General features: G+C 26.4%; 3 protein-coding genes across 4 annotated transcripts; 2 read left to right on the top strand and 1 right to left on the bottom strand.

Annotated features, from left to right (window-relative positions):
- The first annotated feature begins 4,702 nt into the window (after positions 1–4,702).
- Positions 4,703–17,201, top strand: LOC114120279 (protein EFR3 homolog cmp44E). 2 transcript variants are annotated; one of them, XM_027982142.2, is made up of 14 exons: positions 4,703–5,279; positions 13,070–13,137; positions 13,219–13,346; positions 13,406–13,556; positions 13,629–13,781; positions 13,850–13,956; positions 14,214–14,363; positions 14,435–14,927; positions 15,011–15,183; positions 15,250–15,610; positions 15,682–15,838; positions 16,409–16,539; positions 16,625–16,786; positions 16,854–17,201. In XM_027982142.2, the coding sequence occupies exons 1-14, from the start codon at positions 5,189–5,191 to the stop codon at positions 16,989–16,991; spliced, it is 2,463 nt and encodes an 820-aa protein (XP_027837943.2). In that variant the 5' UTR covers positions 4,703–5,188; the 3' UTR covers positions 16,992–17,201. The 2 variants fall into 2 exon arrangements, with proteins under 2 accessions (XP_027837943.2, XP_027837944.2); XM_027982143.2 differs by lacking the exon at positions 4,703–5,279 and adding an exon at positions 12,512–12,810.
- Positions 17,202–18,527: 1,326 nt separating this feature from the next.
- On the bottom strand, positions 18,528–20,649 carry LOC114120280 (cytochrome c oxidase subunit 4 isoform 1, mitochondrial-like). Its single transcript, XM_027982144.2, has 4 exons — positions 20,496–20,649; positions 20,146–20,409; positions 18,934–19,126; positions 18,528–18,836 (listed from the first exon to the last, which is right to left on the bottom strand). Exons 2-4 carry the CDS (start codon positions 20,407–20,409, stop codon positions 18,697–18,699), a joined length of 597 nt encoding a protein of 198 aa, XP_027837945.1. The 5' UTR covers positions 20,496–20,649; the 3' UTR covers positions 18,528–18,696.
- A 1,365-nt stretch (positions 20,650–22,014) lies between these two features.
- Positions 22,015–23,678, top strand: LOC114120302 (uncharacterized). The gene is made up of 3 exons (XM_027982170.2): positions 22,015–22,155; positions 22,249–22,370; positions 23,381–23,678. The coding sequence occupies exons 1-3, from the start codon at positions 22,141–22,143 to the stop codon at positions 23,601–23,603; spliced, it is 360 nt and encodes a 119-aa protein (XP_027837971.1). The 5' UTR covers positions 22,015–22,140; the 3' UTR covers positions 23,604–23,678.
- The last annotated feature ends 1,710 nt before the right edge of the window (positions 23,679–25,388 follow it).

Genomic DNA, 25,388 nt, shown 5'->3' with positions numbered 1-25,388 from the left:
GGTTATGTTATCTTAATTACAGTATTATTTTTTTTTTAACTTTTTCATGATTAATTTTCAAGTACAATAACTATTATATAACAGTAATAAAATGCTTAATAAATTTCTAACTTGTTAATTTTAAATTTTAGATGTAGGTACATAATTTGTTGATATAAAACTATTTGGTAAATTATTCTATTATATAATTATAATTTATAAATAATACTATAAATTGTAAATAGGTACATATTATTAGAGCCAGGGTTATATAATTTATCTAGATAACATACTAAAAAATGTGATTTAAGAAATATTAAATTATTCTATACCAATACTAGGGAAAATAAATCAGTAAGTAACTACATTTTTCTATGATAATTTATAAATTGTTATCGAATTATTTCAACACTTTTTTAAATTCTAAAATAATATAATATAAAAATGTAGAATCTAGCTATACTTTCCATATTGACAATACAGGAGCAAGGGTTAATGACACACCAGGTAAAATATCTTTATATATATTAATATCCGTATAAGTGTCTCGGAACTTTTAAAAAAACTTTTTTTAAAATTGATTCATAATTCGTTTACTGAGGAATGTATTTCCCTCCCTTACTTTTTCTGCAATCGTATTTAGCTTATGATAAATATAATTTACGCGTATCATATTTATATAAAATACTTTCAAATAATCATCAGTTTTCACCATACATAGAAATGCATCTGTTTACATCAATAATATGTTTTCATCATTTCTACCTACCGGCCATAATATTTTTGAAGTATTATTCATAAAACTCGACATAGTAGGATGATATAAATTATGTAAATATCATGTACTTATTTCTATATGGTTGGATTTTATGCAGATAATGAAAAACAATAATGTATAATAATAAATTACTTAATAACAGTAACTATATGTATATTAAAACTAAACTGAATTATTTAGAATATTGTCTATGCAATATAAACCAACGGAAATATTGTGATGTAATATGTTTTTATATTATGTACCATAAACTAAAATATTTCAAAATATTTTTGGCCGGAATTAGTTCTTATATGCGAAAAAATAATTTTTTGACAGATTCTACAAGTTATGAAACGCAAGTAATTCTTATTCCCATTATTACACTCCATAAATCCATTAAAAATATATTTTTGCATTAAAATCTGTATTCGTGAGTCACGAAGAATGTCATTAAATTTACTCAAAAACGATTAAAATTTCAACTATACATAGTTATACGTCATACAATTACTAGGACAATGGGCTATATGCATATGTATGATATATAAATAAATAATAAATATCAACCTTTCCTGATTAATACAACGTGTCAGGGTGTCACTTGTCATACATTTAAAATATTTTTTGTTAAAACCGTTTAATCTAAATTTAGTAGAGATTTAATATAATTAATGATCTGCACCACCGCACCAATCGACATAATTGATTTTAATTTTAATTTTGGACACACATTCAAAATATTTGACATAAATTATTAATATGTATTTATAATTTGAACTTAGGATTATTCTCATTAATTTAGTATAACTACATAGCTTTATTATTTTTAAAATCTTGAAGAAAAATTGATATACTGATACTGGTATTAAAATAAATTAAATAATTTACTATTTATTTTATTTTAATTAATAGTCTGGAGTTATATATGAAAAAGTAAAATTATTTATATTGAGATTTTATAATGACTATTTAATGAGGCATGTATATTGTTTACAGTCTAGTATATAACATTTATTTTAATTATGAATATAAAGTAACAAATAAAATAAAAGTCCATAAAATTAGATAGTTATAAACTAATAAATAATACTTAATAAAACATTTTTTACAAAATTATTTATGCTTCTTTGTAAGCTTTAGATTTTATTCCACTTATTATTTGTGTAACAAAAAAGAACAAATAAAAAAACAAATTTAAAAGTTGGTATCCTAAAGGATACAAAAGAATTTTAAATATTTACTTACTGTAAAAATAAGGTTTTAAATATTATAAAAATATTAATCAAGTTTTTGTTTCTAAAACCTGTTGAAAAAAGTATTATAGTTACCTAATAGCTAATTATTATATCAGTTATCATTATTTATATTTATAATTTTAATTATATGTAGAATAGTTTTTTAATAAATTTAATATTTCATTCAATATTTTATTATTTATTATATTCTAAAATACTATATAAAATCATAAGTATTTCTATTATTTGATTTCAGAAATCACAAGAGTTGTTTGTACACCCAATAGAAAGACCAAGGTTGTAAAATGATCAACATAAAATAAAATATCTTATATAATTAACAAAAAACAAATGGAAAGGGTAAATAATATAATTTTTTGTAGCTATTTTAAATTTACATTTTTACTGTTTTAGTAAAATATACCTATTTTATTATGTGTAATGCTATAAAATAATATTTTGATTAAAATAATTATATAAAACTTTGGTAATATAGTTGTATTATTCGCGATACTCACTTACTCAAGTATTATAAAATTCTATTTCACTAGAAATCGTAATGAAAAATGTAGAACCTACTTGTGCCTACAGTATTGACTTAGACCTAAAATAGTACAATACCTATAATAATATAGCTAGTGATGTTAGAATCTTTCATTGTTTGAGTTACAAAACAGAAAAACGCATTTGAAATATACATTGTTATCAACTCAATACAATAAATCAATTATAGTAACTATACTTTATACACGAACTTTATTTATTTTATATTTAATTAATAAATGATCAAATAGAAAGATTGTATAAAGACATATCACGTATAGTGTACAGCTCAAAATGAAAAGAGAAAAATTCGAAAATTTTTTTTTTTATAGCCTTCCTAAACAATATAATCCTCAATCTCTGCCATGTAGTCTATGAGTACCCAGTAACCAGTAAACCACGTAAATATAATATTATTTTATATCTAAGATAAATCGTATTTAAAATCATAACAAAACAAAAATCATATTTGCAAAAAACTATATGCAAAGGTTCCCCATCAGAAAAATACTTTAAAGAGGCAAGACACACAAATCTGATATTGACATTTTTTTTTCGTTGTTTTTCAAATATAAAACACGGATATGTGACACTTATACTCTTGCTGACACTAGACATTTCTTGTTAAAAACCCTACAAAACGAGTAGTATGCATTTATATAATATCTTTTATATCCTATAATATCAACTTATGTACAAAATGTGTACACAAATGCGGTTCTTATATTCTTAAAACATTCATTATTTTATTCAAACATTTTGCGGCTTTAAATTTCTACTTTAAAAATGTAGAGCTGCACTGTTCTATACAATTATACCAGTATAACATTCAATTAAAATATTAGCAAAGTGAAACTTTTTCAAGTTTTAAGTTTTTTACTGAACTTAACACTTCCTGACTTTATTCAAAATAGCATCTTTATACGATTTCTATGACTTTACTACTTATATTATATTGTTTAAAATAACGCTCCTTCCGATAAAAAACAACAATAAAAATTAAAAACCTAATAGCTTATAAAGTTATAAATATAAATGACTACATGTAATGCTAAATTTTGTTTTAACTTCCCTATCCATCAAAAAGTGAATTATATCTTTAAAAAGTTTAAAGCTAAATTAAAATTACAAAAAGACTCACAATAAGAAACTTAAGTCTATTCCACAATAATGCAAAAATCAATCTGTTTAAACAAATTATATAAATGTATAACATGAATATAAAGGGTGATTCACCTACCCTACTCGACCCCCATTTTTTTTCATTAGTAATAAATTCGTTCAAACTTTTATTTTTGGAATTTTTAAATAAACTTAAGCCTTAAGGACTAAATTATATTATTCTCAAATACTTAGATGTTTTAAATATTTAAGGGATGTCGGATATCCTGTGGTTAAACAAACATCATTTTTCAAATGAGAATTTACATTTTTTGTGTAAGTCATTTAAGTGGATACATTTTTAAAGTTTAATGCGAATATCTAAATATAAATTCAAACGAGTTTAGTGGTTTAGTAGTTTAAAATGGTTTTACAAAAATAAAAAACAGATATAATATTTAATCTAGTATTTATATTAGATTCAGACAATATTTACAAATTATGTATTATAAAATGTCAATAGACTAGTTTCAATTACTTTAATTTTGAAATCGTAATTCGCAGTACTAATATTTCCTATTCTCCAATTATATCATTCTTATAATACACAAAGTTAAATAACTCGAGAACTCGCCCAATCCCGACTAAAATCATGTACTTAATAATTTATAGAAAAAAATTACGATTCTCATTTGAAAATAAAAGTTGCTATTACCATGAGATATTTCTTAAACGATATAAAATGGATTTGAAAATATAGCACTTAAGTATACTTAATAAAAAAAAACAGAATTTAAGTAAACTAATTATTATTTAAAGAATAATAATTGGGGATGAGCGTACTCTGTAAATCGTCTCGTTTAAAATATTATACGTGTATAATAATATGTTGATAAGATACACCATACACAATAATAATAATACTGGCGCCGAGAAAATGTACGTATTTTCTCTACAGGGGTCGCGAGCTGCAGCCTGTGTATATATGAGGCGTTGGCGACGTTTCGCGAATGAGCTTTTTACAATAAACGGCACCCGCCGAGCGCATCGGCCAAAGCGCGCGCGCACGGTTAGTGTAGTATCGGCTTTGCCGGTGGTATATTATACGTTATACCATTGCGCTCGGCAGTCGTCAAGCCAACGTCATCTCGTGTGATAATCATATTAATTTATTCGACCCGATATTTGTTGACAATTTAAAAAACAAAACATACCTATCTGTAGGACATTTTGTTTTTTAAAAAAAAAATTTTTTTGTATTTTTCTTTTTTGTAAAATAATTAATTTACGAAATTTCGGTTCGCATCGACGAATTTCATTTTAGTATACGTTCGGATTAAATCGAATGACAGTCACGAACATTTTTATGCCTGTAAATCGTATATTATTGTTGTTGTAAACAAATAACAATACTATATGTCACAATTTATTAAACGAGTACGACGCTGCGCGATTTGTCCCGAAAATTGTTCTAAAGCTTCCCAATAATATTATATCATTATTTTTAATTCATTTTTCAATTTTTCAATTTTTTTTATTTTTTAATTTTCCGTGTCGTTTGTTATACAAAATGTCCACCATGGGTTTTTGCTGTTGTTACAAACAGGCGGATGTGATGAAGTGCGTCGACACAATTGTGGACAAGTGTACAGACCCAGGCTGTGAGTATATAAATACAACTCATTATTCACCATATTATAAAGGAAAATTAAAACATAATATATTTTAGTTTTGTACTTTTGTTTTAATGTCATAGAAGAAACTTGAAAATTAGGTTTGATCCGATGTAATAGGAGTGAATCAATCATTTCCTTTAAATATTATAATCGTTCCTTTTAAGCGTACGTTGTGCGTACCCCATTAACAATTAATCTCTGACATTACATATTAAACCCTATTTGAATACTAATGCTTATACAAAACCTAACAACTTTGAAATCATCTATTGTACAATAAACACTTTATGCCCTTTGATTTAATATAATTTTGATATAGGTAATGTACTTAAAATAAATTAATAGGTAAACACTAATTTTATTTTAACATTTAATTTAAAAATAAACTTCATTGTCTCATTGATATTATAAATATTTGATTCGTATAGAATATACATATACATATACACACAACATACACATTTGCCGTTAGGTACTCACATTTTAATATTAAAACCGATGTTTTACTACACAAATTAATATACAAAAACTATTTTTTTAAGCAAATAATTTATCATCACAATATTAAATAATGGCTTATTTATATACTAAATTATAGTTTAATACAAAACTAGTACCTATATATTATTTATTATAACATAAATATCAATAATATAAAATATTATTATGTTAATTGACCGTAACATCAATTACTAAACCTAGGTATATAATATGCTAGACATACAAAACTATTTAAGCATTTTTACTTCGGTTTAAATAACTTAATTGTGTCTAAAAAATAAAAAAAACTCCAATAAGTGTATTAAAAATTAAAATTAGATAGTATTTTTACTAATCATTTAGTTCATTTGTAAAATAGCGTGAAAGAAGATGGACGGGAAATTTGAGTCACGCCAGAAAAGTCGTGCAGTATCTAATAATTGTATAGTACCGTCTATGCCTACGATTTTTAATTTTTATAACCATAAACTTCGAACTTTTTTCGTTTTATGATAACTATACAATTATTTAAATTATTAAAATCTGCAGTAATTCAATAATTAATTAAGAACTTCTATTTAAAAAGATAAAAGATTAAACTTTTTATTATTATGAATAATTCATAACTATTGTGATATAAAATTTATTTTCAACATAATATAGGTAATTCATATGATAATAAATATCGTTTTAATTTATACATTTTTAATTATTCATTTTTAAATATATCTATTAGGATGAAACAAACCGTATAATTCTACTTCCCGTAAGTTGTTCGTCTTATATCTAGTTTTTTGCATGTTTCTTTGAATAGAACTGTGTAAATTATTGATGGAATTTAAAATCGTCATTCGTCACTCGCAAAAAAAATATAAGAAAGGATAATAATAATAATATGTAATCATCGTAACATTTGTCTAAAGTTTCTACCCGTTTATTATTTCATATTAATATCAGATAGTTTTTCATGTATGAAAATCAAAAATAATTAAATTTCGTTTTACATCGTAAATCACTGTTTTATTGAAATGATAATATATATGGCCGTACGGCCAATAACAGCAAAAACTGCACCTGGCCATTCTACCAGTACCCATACCTATAATATTAATTTATCATACAGGTCAAGGACGCAACTTGCTAGTGTGACAATATAGCTATTAAGCCATCGCACCAAATAAGACGTGTTTTCTGTGTGTATGTGAACAATACGCGTGTATCAATGTATATAGTAGCTAGTAAATACAAAATACATCTGATTAACGTGTAGTATTTAGGGATATGTGAGATACTATCGTTGTTACACATGGTGGTCCGACCATAACCCAAATGAACTATGTTCTTATATATACTTACATAATACATGTATAATATTTTCACCTCCATTGTATTTATTGTTAATGAATTTAATACAATTCTGATTATAAGAACTTGTATACTTAAGCGTATACTTAAGGTCTTAAGAACTACCTATATCTATTTTCAAATACTTGGTTTTTTTATATGATATTAGAAATGTGGGGATAAAAACATATTTTTCAAATGTGAATTCTATTTATAATACTATTTCTATTGATAATTAATAATTACCAAAGAGATAATTTATTTAAAAAAATATTATTATACTGTATTTAAATCGATATTAACTTTTATCTATTTTTCGAGTTTATAACCACAAGTATGTAAGGATACAAGAAGGATAATAATAGAGTCCATGATAATAGGTTTAGTAAGTACCTAACGATTTTAAAATCATAGTAATTTATTTAAATTTATTCAAATTACGTCTGACAATAACAGATTTCTATAGGCTTATAGCTTATATCTTAAATGTCGTTTAAACCTCCCTATAATATATTATAGTAATAAACTTCGTTCAGAACCGTTTATCGAATATTTTAGTACATCCATTTATTGTTGTTTTAAAATATAAAATAATAAGAGATGCGCAACTAAATTCTAAAATCAATAATAATATAACTATGTAATTGATAAGATAAAATATTAATAAAAAAATTTTATTATAAGTGTTAAAAGTATTATAATATATTATTTACTATTAAGTTGTGTTTTATTCCAATCATAGGCGTGCGAACGGGGGTGGCCGAGTGGGCCCCCCTGCGGACTCTGGCTTTTTCTTTAATAAATACGTAGATATTATAGATCTATATTATACTAGATAGCGAACATTTTTACATTTTACATGAAAAAAGTGAAGCCAGTTTTAATCTAATAGTATAAATATAAAATAAATGTGATAAAGTTATTAATTAATCAGTTATCATCACACAAGAATCTTTGTTTCGGACCTTTTTAAGGGCCCCCGACGGTCAAAGTCTGCGGACGCCTATGATTCCAATAAAATATAATGAATGTCTCAATGTTTCAACTTGGTTTTAGTTATTTTAAACATAATTCATTTGCTATTACATACCTTTTTATTAAAAATATTCATACATTTTAGGGTTTTTTTTTTTCGAGAGGTGAACTATGTTCTAAATTTTAAAAATGTTTATGGTAAATTGGTCCCCCCCCCAAAAAATTTTTTTTTTTATACGTGTACATTTTCTTTCTCCCTTTTATAGGCTTAACCCTGTCTATGTGACTGTGTTAAACATGTATGATTATGTTATTATATATACTTTTTTGTTTTGTTGTTTTTTTTTTTAATAATTACTTACTCAATCTATATACAATATACATACATGGTTCACTTAAGTATAATGGATCAGTCATGCGTCACTATAAAGTATAAATATCTACCTAATGTTAAAAGCACCCATTATATTGATTCATTAAACGATCAGTGATTGGTATTTTAAAATATTCTTTCAATTAAAATATTAAATGTGTTGATTTGTGTACAGTGTACATATTACATGTTAATGTATCATCACTTTAAAAGAATGTATAAGAAAATATTTAATACACAAACGTACTGCATATATTTTTAATTGACCTCTTTTAAAGTTGTATTATAACTGCAGTAACACTACAGCTTAGATGAGCTAAATAGCACCATAAAATTATTTTACCTGTATTCATCAAATAATTATGACTTATGATAATATCATTAATTCATTTGACTGGCATCAATAATTCGGACATGGTGAGCCTAAAAATTAAATTAAAATACTTAAAATATGAAAAAAAAATTGTCGTGAAAATTAATATAGGACTATTAATTATTATGTATCATTATGTTATCGTTTACACCTGTATAGAAACTTATAAACATCTTGGTTGCGTATTAAGTAATGTCATAGAATTTTCTTGAAAATTAAAACAATTCAAATAACTACGCATATATAGCATTATATAAAAAAAATTGTTGCTGTATAATTTATTCATATACTTTTAAATTACCTTTATGACTTTACCTTGCGTGCCTAAATCTGAATGGTGTCATTTCAAGTTTTTTGGGAATGGAAATATGTCAATTACTAGTTCGTTTACAAATTAAGTACAAATGCTGCAGATCATCTATTTCCCTTTACCCAATTTTTATACAAAGGGAAAAGGTATACCGGATTACGCCAGTATTGATCCCGCCACCTAACTATAGGTGCAGGGGAAAAATTAATCTTTTAGAACAAAAATTATACTTTGATTTTACTTACATAACTTTATTATAAATTATACAATACTATATTTAGATATACAATTTTATTTGAAATATATCTAGGTACCTAAATAAAAATTCATTTTATAGAGTTTCTTCTGACTTATTGACTTTTTATCAGTAATTTTATTGATCATATAGTGACTCACGTAAAGAACAACGCGTAAAATATTAATTTTCCTACACTAATCTCTAGGGCTCGAATTTTAAAACATTTGATTCTTTTTTTATATATGAGATTGAAATCTAATTTTTATACATAAATTCGTTTCACGACATTCTGATTCCAAATAAACCAATTTATTTTTGTTTTTTTATGTAAATGCTTTTTTTGCTTTTTGTTCCTTTCTTTCAATTATTCAAGCTGTGAATTTTTTATATGTTTGTTATGCTATTGTAATAAAAAAACAAAATAAGAAAATAAGAAACGTAAAAACCCAGAATACGGATATTGGATTATTATTGTTTTCGTTATCTGCTTGTTTATAAAATGTATTAAACTGTATAGATTATCGATTTACATAATATAGCCTGCAGTACCTATACGGTCAGTAATCAGTAGTCAGTATGCCGATAACATCGATATCGACCATTTCAAAATTTAAGATTTAGTTATGTAATTTTAAACCTCTTGTATGAAGTATGCACCAATCACTTCAGTGCGGATGTAGAGAGTTCGTTTTCTGCGTATAAAAATATTCCGTCGGGCAATGTAAAGTCAGTTTTACTACTGAAAATCTAGAGAAATATATGGTAATTAATTCTTTTTTTAATTTAAATTTATTTTTTTATTCGTTTTTATAACTAGTTCATGTTTATTTACTTTTTTTTTAAATAAAAATGCTTCTTTTTTGATTTTTTAAAACAATCGTGTGCTTTATTATAGGTGCTTATTATGCTTTAAAATCCGAGCTCTACTAATCATTAATCAGTAATCAAGTTAATATATTATTATGTATATCATCTGTTTTACAAGTATCGTCCAGTTCAATTTTCTTGCTAAATTTTATTTATATTATACCTATTTTTATGTAAGTAATTGTACTTGAGTTATTATTTCCAAAAATATTATTTACATATTTAAGTTAAATTTGTAAATTTATTTTTAATAAAGTTAAGAAGGAAATAAGATAACCATGGCTAAATATATATTTTTATTTTTGTATATATTTAGCCATGACGATAACTATCTACAGATACAAATTGGTAGATGGCAAGATTGATATGTTGTTTTTAGACTACCCTTACTGACAGAATCGATAGGTCTCTACAAATTTTATTGGTTGGTACTATTGGTTCCTCTCGGCACCCGTGCTTACTTTTGCAATTTACAATCTATATATTGGTTTCCCCGGTAACTTAATTAGTCAGTCTCATATTGCACTAGCGACCGTCGAGGTATGGTGACTGTCGTAGTGTCGTCGTTATTTGGTATTTCTCGGCAGCGCAATAATATGGAAACCATGTTAGTAAAAAGAAAATAATGGGACAAACATTTTTGGCTCAACTCTAAAAGTTTGTTTAGTATTATTTTTATATTTTGAAGATATTATGAACACAACGGCTCGTTTCGCTTACTTGTTAAATACGATGGTGTAGTGGGGGAGGCCAAAGGGTAACAGACAACTGACAAGTACGACAGTCTAACGGGTTATTATATGAAGTCGCAATGTAATTATACTTATATAATAACACGTGTGACTGTTAAAATGTGCCAATGAGTATGCATTATAATATTATATAAACGACATCATGCTATATGTCTGTTTCATGTTTATCACTGACTGACTATATCATTCGTCGGTAGTCGTCACTCGTCAGTCGACGATGCTCGTTCCACACAAATAAAAACTGTTCACTGTTCTGTGTATAAGTTATAATTCTATAAACAACTGTAAAAAAAAAAAAAAATAAGGACTGCAATTGTTTCGTATTTATTTCATGTATACGTATTTTTTTAACGCTCGTATTATTACAAAATGAAGCTATCTAACAGGATTAAGACGGGTCTCTCGGGAAAAGAGACATGATTCTCAAAAAAAGGATAAACTTGTCTTAAATTTAAGTTCTGCATTGGCTGAACCTGTTATTATTTATTAGATATTTATAAAATTATAAATAGGATACAGTCGTTACGGGTACCGGGGTACAATTGAAAGATAGGTATAATTCTTAACAAAACCAACAAACAAGACCAGAAAACTAAAAGAGACTACCTAACTTAAGAGGAACCTTTTATTCAATTGTAAACTTTTTAACGGAGTACAGAATTGTAGCATTTTTATCAACAATTAAAAGTCATTTCATATGACGTTCAACATATTTACCAAAGAACAAACAGGTATAACCTAACTCTATTAGTGTGCTGTTAGTTTTGACATTAAAGTAAATTTACCTATTATAACATTTAAAGATAAGATTATTATCTTAAGCCCCACGTAGTTTTTTATTGATATTATTTATTTTTAAGTACGTTAACGATAATTTTAAAATGTACAGTTTCAAAAAGGTCATTATTTAAAATATATATATCAATAAAAGGCTACGTGGGGTCCTAGTTAATAATCTTACCTTAAAATTGTATAACACCTAGGTCGATTTACTCTTTATTTACCTACTCTTTATGTCTAAGCTAACAGCACACATTTGAAACTGGTGAACAAAAATGTTCGATACGAGTATAAGACTGAGACAACACATAGGTGTACGACGTCCTCGTAAATTGTTGTTCTTGTATGGTGAAATGCATTCAAATTTTGAATTTCGAGTACCAGTTAGGTTTTATTGAAACATCTTAAATTCTTAATTAGGTAGGTTTTTAAAAATTAGACGGGGTAAGATGGACAAGTACACCATTTGCAACCTTTCTCCCAAATCTCAAGTAACACCAATAATTCTTAATAAGTGATAGGTAAAATAAGGATAACTTTACTTATAGAAATTATAAATTTTTACTATTAATAATAACTTTTACTTCATGGAATAAAAATTTTCAATGTTATTAATAAGTGACTTGTTATCGTTCCCTTATCACTAAAAAATAATTATCAGGAATACAGAATGAATTAGTGTAGATTAATTAGAAATTCATTATTTTTGTTTTCTTAGTCCTTAGTGTTTCTACTTATCTTATATTGAGTATTAATTTTTTAATTATTCCAATATTATTCCATCTTACTTGTATTTGAGTTCGTTTAATCGTTTTTAATACTTGTCATATATTTATTTTTAATGCATCTATTAATCATAATCATATTATGAATGTCTCGTAACGCGTTAATTTTTACAAATATTATCAATAAAAACTTTTATTATATTATTATATAATATTACTAGTCTTGACGAGCTCTTTAAAATTTGCTCAAACATTTCGAGATTAAATTTGTTTTTGTATACAAATAGCAATGTGTGTTGGTGAGTTTAATAGAATAGTTTATATTAAAATCATATCCACATTTATTTAATAACTGGTCACAGTATTACAAATATTGAGCTAGTAAAAGGGTGTTGCCAAGGTCACTACCCAATATACATACATCTTCTAAATTTCTAATACAAAATTAATTTTCCATTAAATTATTTTTATCTTAAAACTACTAATAATATACAAATAAATTGAATTTGGTTTATAACAATTGATAAAGATATATGATATTATGTTTTATTTTACTAGGTTGTTTATCTCGTATGCGCCCTCGCTATAAGCGTCTTGTTGATAACATCTTCCCGTCAGTACCTCAGGTATTTTAATTATTATTTATTTAAAAAATCTTAACACAAGATTATAATTTAATAATTTATTTAATTGTGTTTGTAACCTAGGATGGTTTGGTAAAGAATAATATGGAAAAGTTAACATTCTATGCTTTATCGTCACCAGAAAAATTAGATCGTATTGGTGAATATCTATTTCAAAAAGCTAGTAGAGATATCTCTCGCAAGAGAAATGAGTAAGATTTATCAAAAATTTAAATAAATGATCAAATTTTTTAATATTTTCTATTTTTAGGTTTGTAATGATTGCTATGGAAGCTATGGACCAGCTTCTTGTAGCATGTCATGCTCAAACTCTAAATTTATTTGTTGAAAGCTACTTGCGCATTGTGCAAAAGCTACTTGAATCATCAGAACCCAGTTTACAAATATTAGCCACACAATCGGTACCAAACTTCATTCAATTTTGTTGTTTAATAAAATTAACACTAATTAACAGCAATTATTTTGTTTTATAGTTTGTACGATTTTCTAATATTGAAGAGGATACACCATCATATCATAGGAGATATGATTTCTTTGTTTCCAAATTTTCTTCTATGTGTCACAACAATAATCCAAATTTAGTCACTATGGAAATGATTCGAATGGCAGGCATAAAAGGCATTCAAGTAAAATTCAAATCAAATATTATATATTTTATACTTGATTTAAATATATACTTTTTATTCTTATTAAGGGAGTTATTAGAAAAACAGTCTCTGATGATTTGGTTGAAAATATTTGGGAACCTGTTCACATGGATAAAATTGTTCCATCTTTATTATTTAATATGCACACAATGAAGTAAGTGTTATATTAGTATTTAAGTAACTTAATAGTATTATGTTATATTATGACCTATCTTGTTGTATGTGCTTTGTAAGCTATGTTGTGTTTTAGTCTATTTGTTTAGCCTTCATGATAAATTACAGATAATTAAAATAACAAAATAAGTTATATATTTCGAAAGTATATGCAGTTAATAAAATTATACCTACCTATTTATTGTAAAATAAATTACTTTATTAATATTACCTATTTAATATTTTATTTATTTTTAGATCAAAAACTGAATTAGTTGTTGAAAGTGGAATTTCAGAAGAGGTCAATGATAAAACTGATTCATTTTCATTAGCAGAATCTTGTTTAAGAGAGTTAATTGGACGTGCATCATTTGGCCATGTTAAAAGTGTCATTCGTCCTGTGCTAAAGTATTAGAAAAAAAACTTAAAATTTATGAAATTTGTGTAATAAATTTTTTTTATTTATTTAAAAAATGTAGACATCTTGATGCTCATCATATGTGGGTGCCAAATGTATTTGCTACACAGTGTTTCCGTATCTTGATGTTTTCTATTCAATCTCAATATTCATATGCTGTTGTGGAAACATTGATGACACATTTAGATGAAAACAGCAATGCATCTCCAAAAATCCGCACCAGTATTGCAGACGTACTATCAAAAATTATTGCTATTGCAGCTAATGAAAGTGTTGGGCCAACAGTATTAGAAATAATAAATTCTCTGCTAACAAATCTCCGTACATCAGTCACTAGACGTCCACCATCCAATATTGGACTGTCTGAGTCTGATGGTGAAAATGAATACAGAGAAGCACTTATACATGCACTTGGAGAATTTGCTGCCCATTTGCCTGACTACCAGAAAATTGAAATTATGATGTTTATTATGTCCAAAGTACCACAGTTCAAATCTTCAAATAATCCCAATGATCTCCATGTACAGAGAATGTGCTTAAAATCTCTTTTGATGGTAATTATTTATTTTATATGTTGTCTATGCTATTTATTATAATTTAAATGCAATATTATTAAACTAATTTTGTTATTATGTAGGTAAGCACCAAATATAGTTCAGTACAAATGAATGCTACTTTTCCTCAATCATTCTTGGATTTATTGCTAAAAACATTGACTGCTTCTGAGGATGAAATTCGCTTCATTGTTCTACGCATATTACACACACTCTTAGACAGGCACAATAATGTATCTAAGCTATCTAAAGCTACGTAAGTTTTCAATTGAAAATAACTTTAATTATTCACTACTAATTATATTAAAAATTATTTTTACAGGGTAGATATCTCCAAATCTGACATAAATCTAGAGAAATGTTCTCGCAGTGATACAATATTTATTCGAAAACATGCTCAAGATATTTATGTATCTATATATGAAAGCTTAGAAATGACTAACAATACTGTTGATAATGTCGAGGCTGTATACACAACTTTGGCTCTAATATGTATTGAATTGTTGTCTGAGGAAACAGTTTTGGACTTTATCAGACTGATTTTAAGTATACAGGAGCTAGCCATTACTAACGCTGTACTTTCAACGCAACAAAAATTCCATTTGCATGCTTTGGTTATTAGTATTATGCTTTTAGTAGCTGTTGTAACAGATTTACATCCACTCAAGGACTATGTCGAAAAAGTAATTAATAAAAACATAAATTATAAAATAATAATGTAGTATGCATAACATAAAGAAAATTTATTTTTCAGATAATTGAACAAAGAAAATTATTAAGTGCTACTCATTTATTACCAGAAATAAGTATTCATAACGAAGTTAAATCTGCCAGTCTCTTGCCAGCTGGAGTCTTAATTGAAGAACCAGAATTAACCGAAGCTTTAAAGGCTTCAGGAATTGATATTACAAGTTTGTTTTTGTTTGATATAATTTACTATTTATCTAGGGTTATAAAGTTTTTAATAAGTACTGTTTACCTAGATTTGTGAAGTTACTTATTATTACTGATTATGTTTTTGAAATTTACTTTTTGAATCAGTGTTTTGAAAACATGAAATATAAGTATTTTAACAAATTTTTGTTTTCAAAATAGTACCAAACTTTCTAAATTTAATTGATATCCATTATTCTTTAATTTTAAAAAGAAAATTATTTTTATAGTTTTAACATTTATACTTAAAAAACATTTATTGAATATTTTTTATTTATAGTGTATGTATTGATTCTTTTATTGATAATTTTATGATTTGAAAAATTAAACTAAAAATATGTACAGATTTTTTTTTTTGTATAAAAATTAGTTAAATAGTGATAATATATTATATTTAGCCTAAAATATACTTAACTAAAACAATTTTTTTCTTTCAAAAGTTAAAATAATAATGATTGTTACATCCAATAAAAGCTGTTCCATTTACTTTATAATTTTAATATTTATTATTTTTAATAATCAATTTGTAATTTGTATTATATTTATAGGTGAAGCTGGACCAGTATTAACTCATAGACGTAGTTGGGTTGAAAATACCAATATGTCAATGAAAGGAAGCTTTACTGATCTGAGTAATTTAGATTTAGATAGTGTCAACTCCACTCCAGCAATGCAAAGAGTCAGTATTAATTATAAAATAAATTGTGTTGTATAATTAAATGATAACTATTTTATGTATTAATATTGAATTATATTTTCTATAGCGTTTTTCTCCAAATGAAGACCTGTCATTTGAAGCCATGAAACGTTCACTGTTGGATAACCCTGTGATCAAAGTTGAACAAAATACCAGACAAACTCAACTGTGTGATATGTTCAGAAACACGTCATTCCAAGACTTAGTGGCTATTTCCACTGCATCAAAGGTAATTTAGCTTATTATCATACAAATCATGTTTATTTTAAACTCACACATCTATTATTTATGTTCAGGATGAAGAAACATTGCATACAAAAATAACTGATGTATTCAATAAAGTAGATATATCGAACAAGCTATCAAATGTTGAAACCAACAACCAGCCTATACCTATCTATGAGACACTGTTTCCAGAATTATTTGCATTTTAATGAAATTGTATATTTTATTGACATATTTATAGAATTGTTTTAAGGTTGAGTATTTTTTAAAATAAAATGGACTACATTTTATTGTTGTTATATCAATACATATTAGGCCAAGCTGTTAGTATGTATTTTATTTATAATAATAAGCCATCGGTGTTGTTACCAAGGTGATGTTTCATTTAAAAATATATTTTTATTTATTTTGGTGTTTTTTTAATTTTGTGTAAGTTTTTCCATTGTGCATTTCGTGATGAACACTTCCATTAAAATTTATAAATATAATTATATTAATAAAACAATCTATAAGTTTTTTTATCATCATTCATGCATTTTGAAAAATTAGTATTTGTGAAATAATTACAGACAATCCTCCCCCTCCACATTTATAATTTGTTTTTTATAAGCAGTAAACCAGCACTTTAGAATATTTTCGATAGTATAATATAATTTTTTTTTCTCCACTTTTCTACTCTGTTCAAATATTAAATTTTTATATTACTAAAAAAATCCAAACATTTTTTATAAATCATTTAAAATCATCAACTCTTAGTATCAAAAAGATTGTCTTGGCTTATTTTGAATCCAATAACCCAATAGACAATAAAGATGTGGTTGAGTCATTACCCTGTTGAGGATTGGAGGTTATATAGTAAATATGTTATCCTATAAACTTTTAAAACCTAACTGAAACTGTTTACTTATTAAAAGGCAAAAATGCAGGCACTTTTTCGTTACATGTTGCGACAAATGTTATCAATTATTTCAATGATCAAAAATGATATAAAACTGACAATTATTATGCTTTGTAGAATGTTTAAGTTTTAATCATCTTTGAAGAAGAAGAAACTTTATTCAAGCTGAGTATAACTGATTTTATAATTAATTTTAAATAATACCAAAAATAATGTTGTACCTAAAAATCTGTCGGTTTTGATAACCTTTTTAAAGTTTTGGTTTCTTCTAAGACTTAAATATAGTTGGAATACTACTAAGAGATGGCTTATAACTTATAAAACATTATTTATACATTTATTTTGAATTTTACTTAAATCCTTTTAGGTGCCTATACCTATGCAGTTTAACTAAGTTTTTCAAGAAACTCAACACTGTTTTTTCTTTTGGTAAATTTGGGTAAACCCAAATAGTTATTGGGATATTTGAAAAATAGAACTTAGAACCAAATATTTATGTTACTAATTATAGTCTATTCAAAAGAGATCGGTACACAGTGGTGCGCAGACCACCTGCTGATTCAACTTGTCATGTTCTTATAGGACGCTCTGGTCGCCTGTGCGTTTGACATGCTATTTTTGTATGGCAACCACAACGGAGAGTCAAACGAAACAATACTATGCATTTTAAATTATTTGAACTCATTAGGAGTCGATACTGAAATAATGTGATGCTTTCGTTGGCGGCAACGCATCAGATCTCGCCACAGTACAAAACCACCCCCATGGGCAGTAGGTATATGACTGCCTGTACCGATCTTGTTTTGAATAGACTACAGTTTAAGTCATTAAAATAATAACAATGTAATAATACCACTGATATTATTTATTTGTATTTTATTAAATAAACTACACACAGATTGTTTTACATTAACATAGTCTGTTTATTTTATTCCTCACAGTTGACTATTATGAATTTATATTACCTATATATCAATAAAAAAAAAAAATATATATAATACAAAAGGTCGGAATAATTAACTCTTCCATGTGTTCTTTTCGTAATCCCAATTTGAGGATAAACCGTCAATTGGATCAACTCGTAAATCAATCATACGTTTCAGTTGGGCTTGACGATGCTCAAGTGACAACGACGGATCATCAGCAGTGCTGGTCACTAGAAATGATTATCAATATTAAAATGTTATAACTAAACTTAATAATGTAATGATATTTGATAACTATAAAAAAAAAAGAGTAATGAAAATACTTACAGAATTTACGGACTCCAACGAAAGAAAAAACGGCAACTGCTACCCAGACAAAGACCCATCCAAATACAGCTTTCCATTCACCAGTTGGTGCATCTACTTCAACCAATGTCTGGCAAAAACTCGCTCTATATAATTTTTTCTTTTCTTCTAAAGTCAATTTTTTCCAGTCTCCTTTTTCTTTCTCGCGCAGAGCCTAGTGATGAAAAGAAAAAAGTACATACACAATATACCACTTATTGTTTGATAATCAATACTATCAGACATTATTGTTAGACATTGGTATAATATATGACCTACTGATGCCCTTAACTATATATTACCAGTGATCTACACTTACAAATATTAAATAAATTAACTGTTATTTTGTCACTCTACATTTTAATTTTATTAGATTATTATAAGTAACAAGCGGTTATTTTGAATAATGTTATTAAAATCGATAACAATCATAATTGTATGAAAATAAAATAAACGGCATGGTGGGCATAGTCTGTTTGGGAAAATTGATTTTAAAACTGTACTATTAGAGCAAATTTTTATATACAGAACTTGTACAAAGGTTGTGTATGTTTTAAGTGATATTTTACATTTGAATAGACTTAGGATTATAAAAATTGGAATGCTTAAAAAAAAGTTTATTTGACTCACTACATATAAGGTGGTCAAAAACAAAAAAAAATCCCAATAATATCAATTTTATACCTATTATTAAATTAAATTTAAATAACTAAAATCGTCTAAGTAAACCAGAATCTTTACCTAATATGACAACCACAATTAAATATTATTGTACAGTAGCTGTAGCTAAGTTAACATAATATTAACTACACGAAAGCACAAATCAATAATGTCTTTATAATTGATAGTATAATTTTATTATACTCTGCCAGATAGTCAATTTTATTTGCTTAAATGGCATACATAAAACTAATTAGTATGATTTATTTATTAACAGTTAAAAAAGTTAAAATTCGTTCAAATTACCAGTTCCCAACATAGTGTACTTGGAAGTTAGTACATAAAGTTCAACAGAAATGAACACAGTTATATTGAATGTTCAACGACCATAGAATATACAATTTTTATGAATTTATAACATAGGAATAAGTGATGCAACAGTAAATCATAATATGTAGTTGTACCAATACCTACTATTATTACTTGATAGCAATAACCTATGACAATAATAAATTAGATTTATGAATATCGTACCAATATTTCGGGGGTGTTCTTCATAAACCTAACGCTGGGGAACGGGAAGGTGATGGTGTCGAAGTATTGTGCTTCACCGTTCAGACCGTAGCCAACAATGTCGCGACCGACGATCTTGTCTTCGCGCACTTGCATCACACCCTGTACGGGAGGCTTCGGCTCGGCCTGGAAAACGGCCGCCGTTGAGGTAGAGCTGTTGGCCGCCAGTTTGTTGTACGCGGGCGAACGCGCTAGAAACGAACGGACTACCGCACGGGAATACATCTGAAACGACATAATGTAAATATTGTACTGTAAGAAAAATTAAATCGCATTTCGATTCTGTTACAGAAACCATTAATTCTACTCACCTTTGTCGTATGTAGTTACGATCGATTAACGAACAGCTATAGCGCCGATATCGTACAAGAGGTTAAAAGGTAAAAAAACGATTTCAGAAAATTTTTGCTGCTATAATATTATAATCGTCAAGGGCTTGAAAATCAGAAAACACATGTTATGATAACCCGTCCAGTATTGTAATCACTACACGAAAATCCGATATTTCGTTGGCTATACTGTATCAGTCGTTTCCCGGGTAATTTCGTTTTTAAAATATCGGCAAGCGGGCGGCACTCTGCTGTACAGCACGATTTAAGGTATATTTAAATCACGAAATCGATTTAAATCGTGCCGTACACACAGTTATATATAAAAATCTGTGGTTTTACAGTATAGGCATTGATTAAATATACTTAAATAGTTAGTGTAATGATAAAATATGGCAGCTCTGAGACCACGACTAAGAGAGCCAAAAATTTGGTCGTGTAAGAACTAGGGAGCGGTATCTACCAAGTGGTCCAATGGTCAGTGATGAGTGTTATAAAACGCAGAAACCAGGATCGATGGTATAAGTGGCAAGCGGGTCACTGTAACGGAGGAAACGGTCCGTTGCTTTTAATACATACCGTGGACACTTGTACGATCGGCTAAAAACGTTTATTTCCGAACACGGACATTTTATACTATTGTATACATAAAGTATAAATTGTTAATCTATGTTACGAATAAAGACCGGATTTTTGTGTGACTTACACCTAAAAACCGTGCAATTAAAATGTGCAAAATCGTGCAGCAGTAAAATTTTTACAAACATTTTTTTTTTAAATAAAACAGAAACTTGCGGTATTGTGCAAAGTAAAACTTTTTTTAAATAAATCTAAATCCCTTGATTTAGATTTGTAGCTTGTTTTTATAGAATTTAGAACACGCCATAAAAGAATGAAATTGCACGGAATTTTCCGGTCTTTAGTTATAAACAATAAACTTAAGTAGGTATCTATATATTTTGTCAATTATTAAAATATAAAAATTCAAAATTCAATTACTAATGTTATAAAAAAATATATAGTGCCTATATTTACAAGTTAAAACTATCAGTTTTTTTTTTTTTTAATTTACTACTATATTATCAAAAGTTATGTTAAAATGAATCTAAATATTTTGAAACTATGAACGCGTATAATAAAATTCATAATAATATACGTAAAATGTTTGAGCTTCCATGTATAATATTTTTGAATTACAATAAAATAAACAACATAACGTTATCCATTATAATTTAAATATGCAATTCCGTTCAAAATTTAAACTTTAAATGTTTATTAAAAAAATGTGCTTTTTTAATTTTTGATTTCAGTAGGTATAAACACTTTAAACTATTTATATAAAACTTTATATTCAATTTTTAAATCTTAACTATAAAAACTGCACATTTTATAAATTTTAACTTCAATTTATATATAGTAAATTAGAAGAAATATAAATTACAAGTACTGGCCGCAATAGATTATACATTTTTTTAAATTATTATTTTAGTATTTACTTTTTTTATTTACATACCTACCTGATAAATATTCAGATATTTCATCAGATTTGTATTGTGTTTATTTTTTATGATACTTGTAACTTATAATTTTAATAGACTCTTGCAGTGTACAGTATTTTTGTAAAATTATGAGTTTATTCTTGGTGAGCTTGTACACAACGAGTTTTTGTAGTTAATGATATTTCAATTTTAATGATATTTGTATACATTGTGAATACGCATGTTAATTGTTTCAGGTTAACGAACAAGATAAGGAAGAATTCCTCACTTATTTGGACGAAAATGGTATCTTGGATAAACTAACCGATGTACTAATCATGTTGCACAGTGAACAAGAAACACCTTCAGATCCCATCGAGTAATTATACAATCTATACATTTTTTTTTTTTATACTTTTGCTTTCATTTATTGAAATTTTTATCAATGACCATCATATTGTAATTCAATAATTTAATTATCTAAGTAAGTATTGAGATATTATACCGATTTATTGAAGAATAAATTATAGTTTTATTAAATTATTGAGAAAAAAGGATCAATATATTATAAAATGCAATAGAGAATTTAATAGTTATTACTTATTAGGCATCAGAAATATATTAATAACAACAATAGGAGAATATAATACAAATTACAAAAATATTACACAACAATTTAAATGATTAAAAAAATAAATTTCTTTAAAAACTATGTTTTTGCGGTGGATCGAATTACATAAAATGCGTTATTCATAATAATATGCTATATAATGAGACTTTTCATAATATTTTTAGCATGTTTTTTCAAGTACACATAATTGCAGTTCTGCTTTGTAATTCTACAAAATATGAAAATTAAAATTATTGTATTCACATAATATTATAATTATTCTAAGCGCCTATTATAAAAATTTTTATCTGTACAAGTGCACTTTAGAATTTCACTTTAGTGTATAATATACTTATAGATGTTATAGTACCTTTAAGGCTTAAACTATCTTATTCAAAAAAAAAAAAAATGGGCCAACAATTTTCTCCATAAATATTAATAGACCATATAATATTATATACCCACTATATTATACCAATATATTTCTATATGTTATTCGGTAGCGAACTAATATATTTATTTTATTACTATCAAATTGTATACTAATATATATTATAATATGTACTGGTTAAATATATTTAATCTATAGATATATATTATCATAATGACAATAATGTTTTCAACTTATTAGCAACATGAAGTAATAAATATTTTTCGAACAAAAAAATTGACCATCTGCCCCCACCATTAAAATAAAACTATATTCATGTGTAATAAATAAATGTACATTAGTAATTTTAACCTACTCGTTTTTTTTTATTGTTTGGGTGAATTTATAGATATGTGAGGAAGAACATATGTGTGGACAACCCGGACGTTGTAGAAATCAATGAATTGAAGACCCAGATCCAGAAAGCCAATGTTGAACTAGCTAAGCTTCAGAAGATCAGGGATGAACTCAAAGTTCGTCTGGAACAATTTCAAACTGAATTACAACTGGAGGTTGAGGACTATGAGGATGAAGCGGTCAAAGTAGCAGACAACGATGAATATGTCGATTAAAAATTCGGAAATCAAGTCTCCAGTTTCCCGCTGTACTTTATTTAATTAATAATAATTTTATTTCAACTGTGAAAAGCGGTCAACTGCGTCTGTTTAATTGTTTATATTTTTAACGCATTATTCACCATGCAATATCTGTAGAATCTTAATTTTAATCTATCGGTTATGTATGCATGTGGATCCTATTTACCGTCATTTAAGTTTTTCAGGTTATTAAGAAATTTATGGGGAATGATTTACTTCTAACGCCCTAATATACCAACTAGTTCCAGTTTTTATAAACAAAAAAACCACATACACACATTATAATTGTAAAATCAATAATTTATCTAGCTCTATACATTGCTACTCAAATCGGAATCTAACTCTCTTATAAAAATATTATATTATACATAAAACAAAGGTATATTAAAATTGAGCTCACATTTTATTAAACTTTCAGCTTGCAATTGCTATTGCTATTGCGCAAGAAATGCTTGAATAACTTAAAATTGACCTGACGTGGAGATATGAATTTTAAACGTGAACCCTCCTTTTTTACTATAAAATATTTAGTAGGTTGAAAATTTCTATGTGCCTGATTCTGAGTTCTAAGTTTTACAGTTATTAACATATTGATATTGAGAAAAATAGTTCTCAACAATGGTTTTCAAAAATATAAATTAGATATAAAATATCAGATCTAGTACCTATCTATTAATTTTACTTGGAACGTTTTAATAAATTATAAATATTAATAGATTTTCAAATCACTATATTATGCCTCGTGGTAAATATTATCAAATATATTGTTTTAAGTACTTAAACTTAAATTGTTCAAAAACTATTCGTTCGAATTTCGATTAATACGTTGAAATTTTCAGAAAATATACCTGTTTAATGCTAAATAATTTATAGTACCTATAAAAGAAATATTATAATTTGAAAAATAGAAGTTTAATTCTCCACAAAACATTCTTAAAGTAGCGTAGAGAAAATAATGCTTAATGTTTTTTTTGTAATAGCCACCTACGCAGATAATATTTAAAAGAATATGTACACAAAAAGTATTTATTCCTATTTTATTTCACTTAAAACTTTTAATGGGTTTTCTTAACTAATTTAAAGAGTAAGTACCTATAGTAGTAGTTAATAAAGTACCAAGTGATTCATAATTGATTATTCGTGTACCATCGTCATTTTTAGGAAAATAAGCACTATCAGAATCCGTAAAATAAATAATAAATATCTAAGTGATTAAATTATTTAATTAATTGATTTATTGTACTTAAGAAATTTTTAATTGTCATCAAAAATCTTCTTTAAACATCTTTTGTTAGAAATTTATTCAGTTTTATCCATATTATATAATAATCGTTAAAATAACAAGTCGTTTAACTGCATATAATTATTCAAAATACACTAAGTCTGATACTTACGTAAACAACAGCAGTGTTTATAATAAATGTGTATTATGCATAACAGTCATAATAGTAAACAATAGGTATATCATCATTTTGCAACTTACTACGAAATCGTCCAAGTATGGCGTGCACAACTATTTATCATTTTTCAAATAGGTTATTAATTATTATGTATGCCGTCACAGCCTGCGGTATAAACATGAGTAGATATTATTATTAATAATATAAGTACTTAAATAGACAAGTGTTTATAATATAATACAAATAACATTATAGAATATATTATATTGTATATTATACAATGAACTGCACTATAATATAATAAAAAATAAAATAATACGCCATTCAATTAGCACTCATTATACAAATGTATGTTGTTTAA

This window comes from Aphis gossypii, chromosome 2 (genome assembly GCF_020184175.1).
Source record: "Aphis gossypii isolate Hap1 chromosome 2, ASM2018417v2, whole genome shotgun sequence".
Classification (NCBI taxonomy): Eukaryota; Metazoa; Arthropoda; class Insecta; order Hemiptera; family Aphididae; genus Aphis; species Aphis gossypii.
This window is presented reverse-complemented; position numbering and strand designations above follow the sequence as displayed.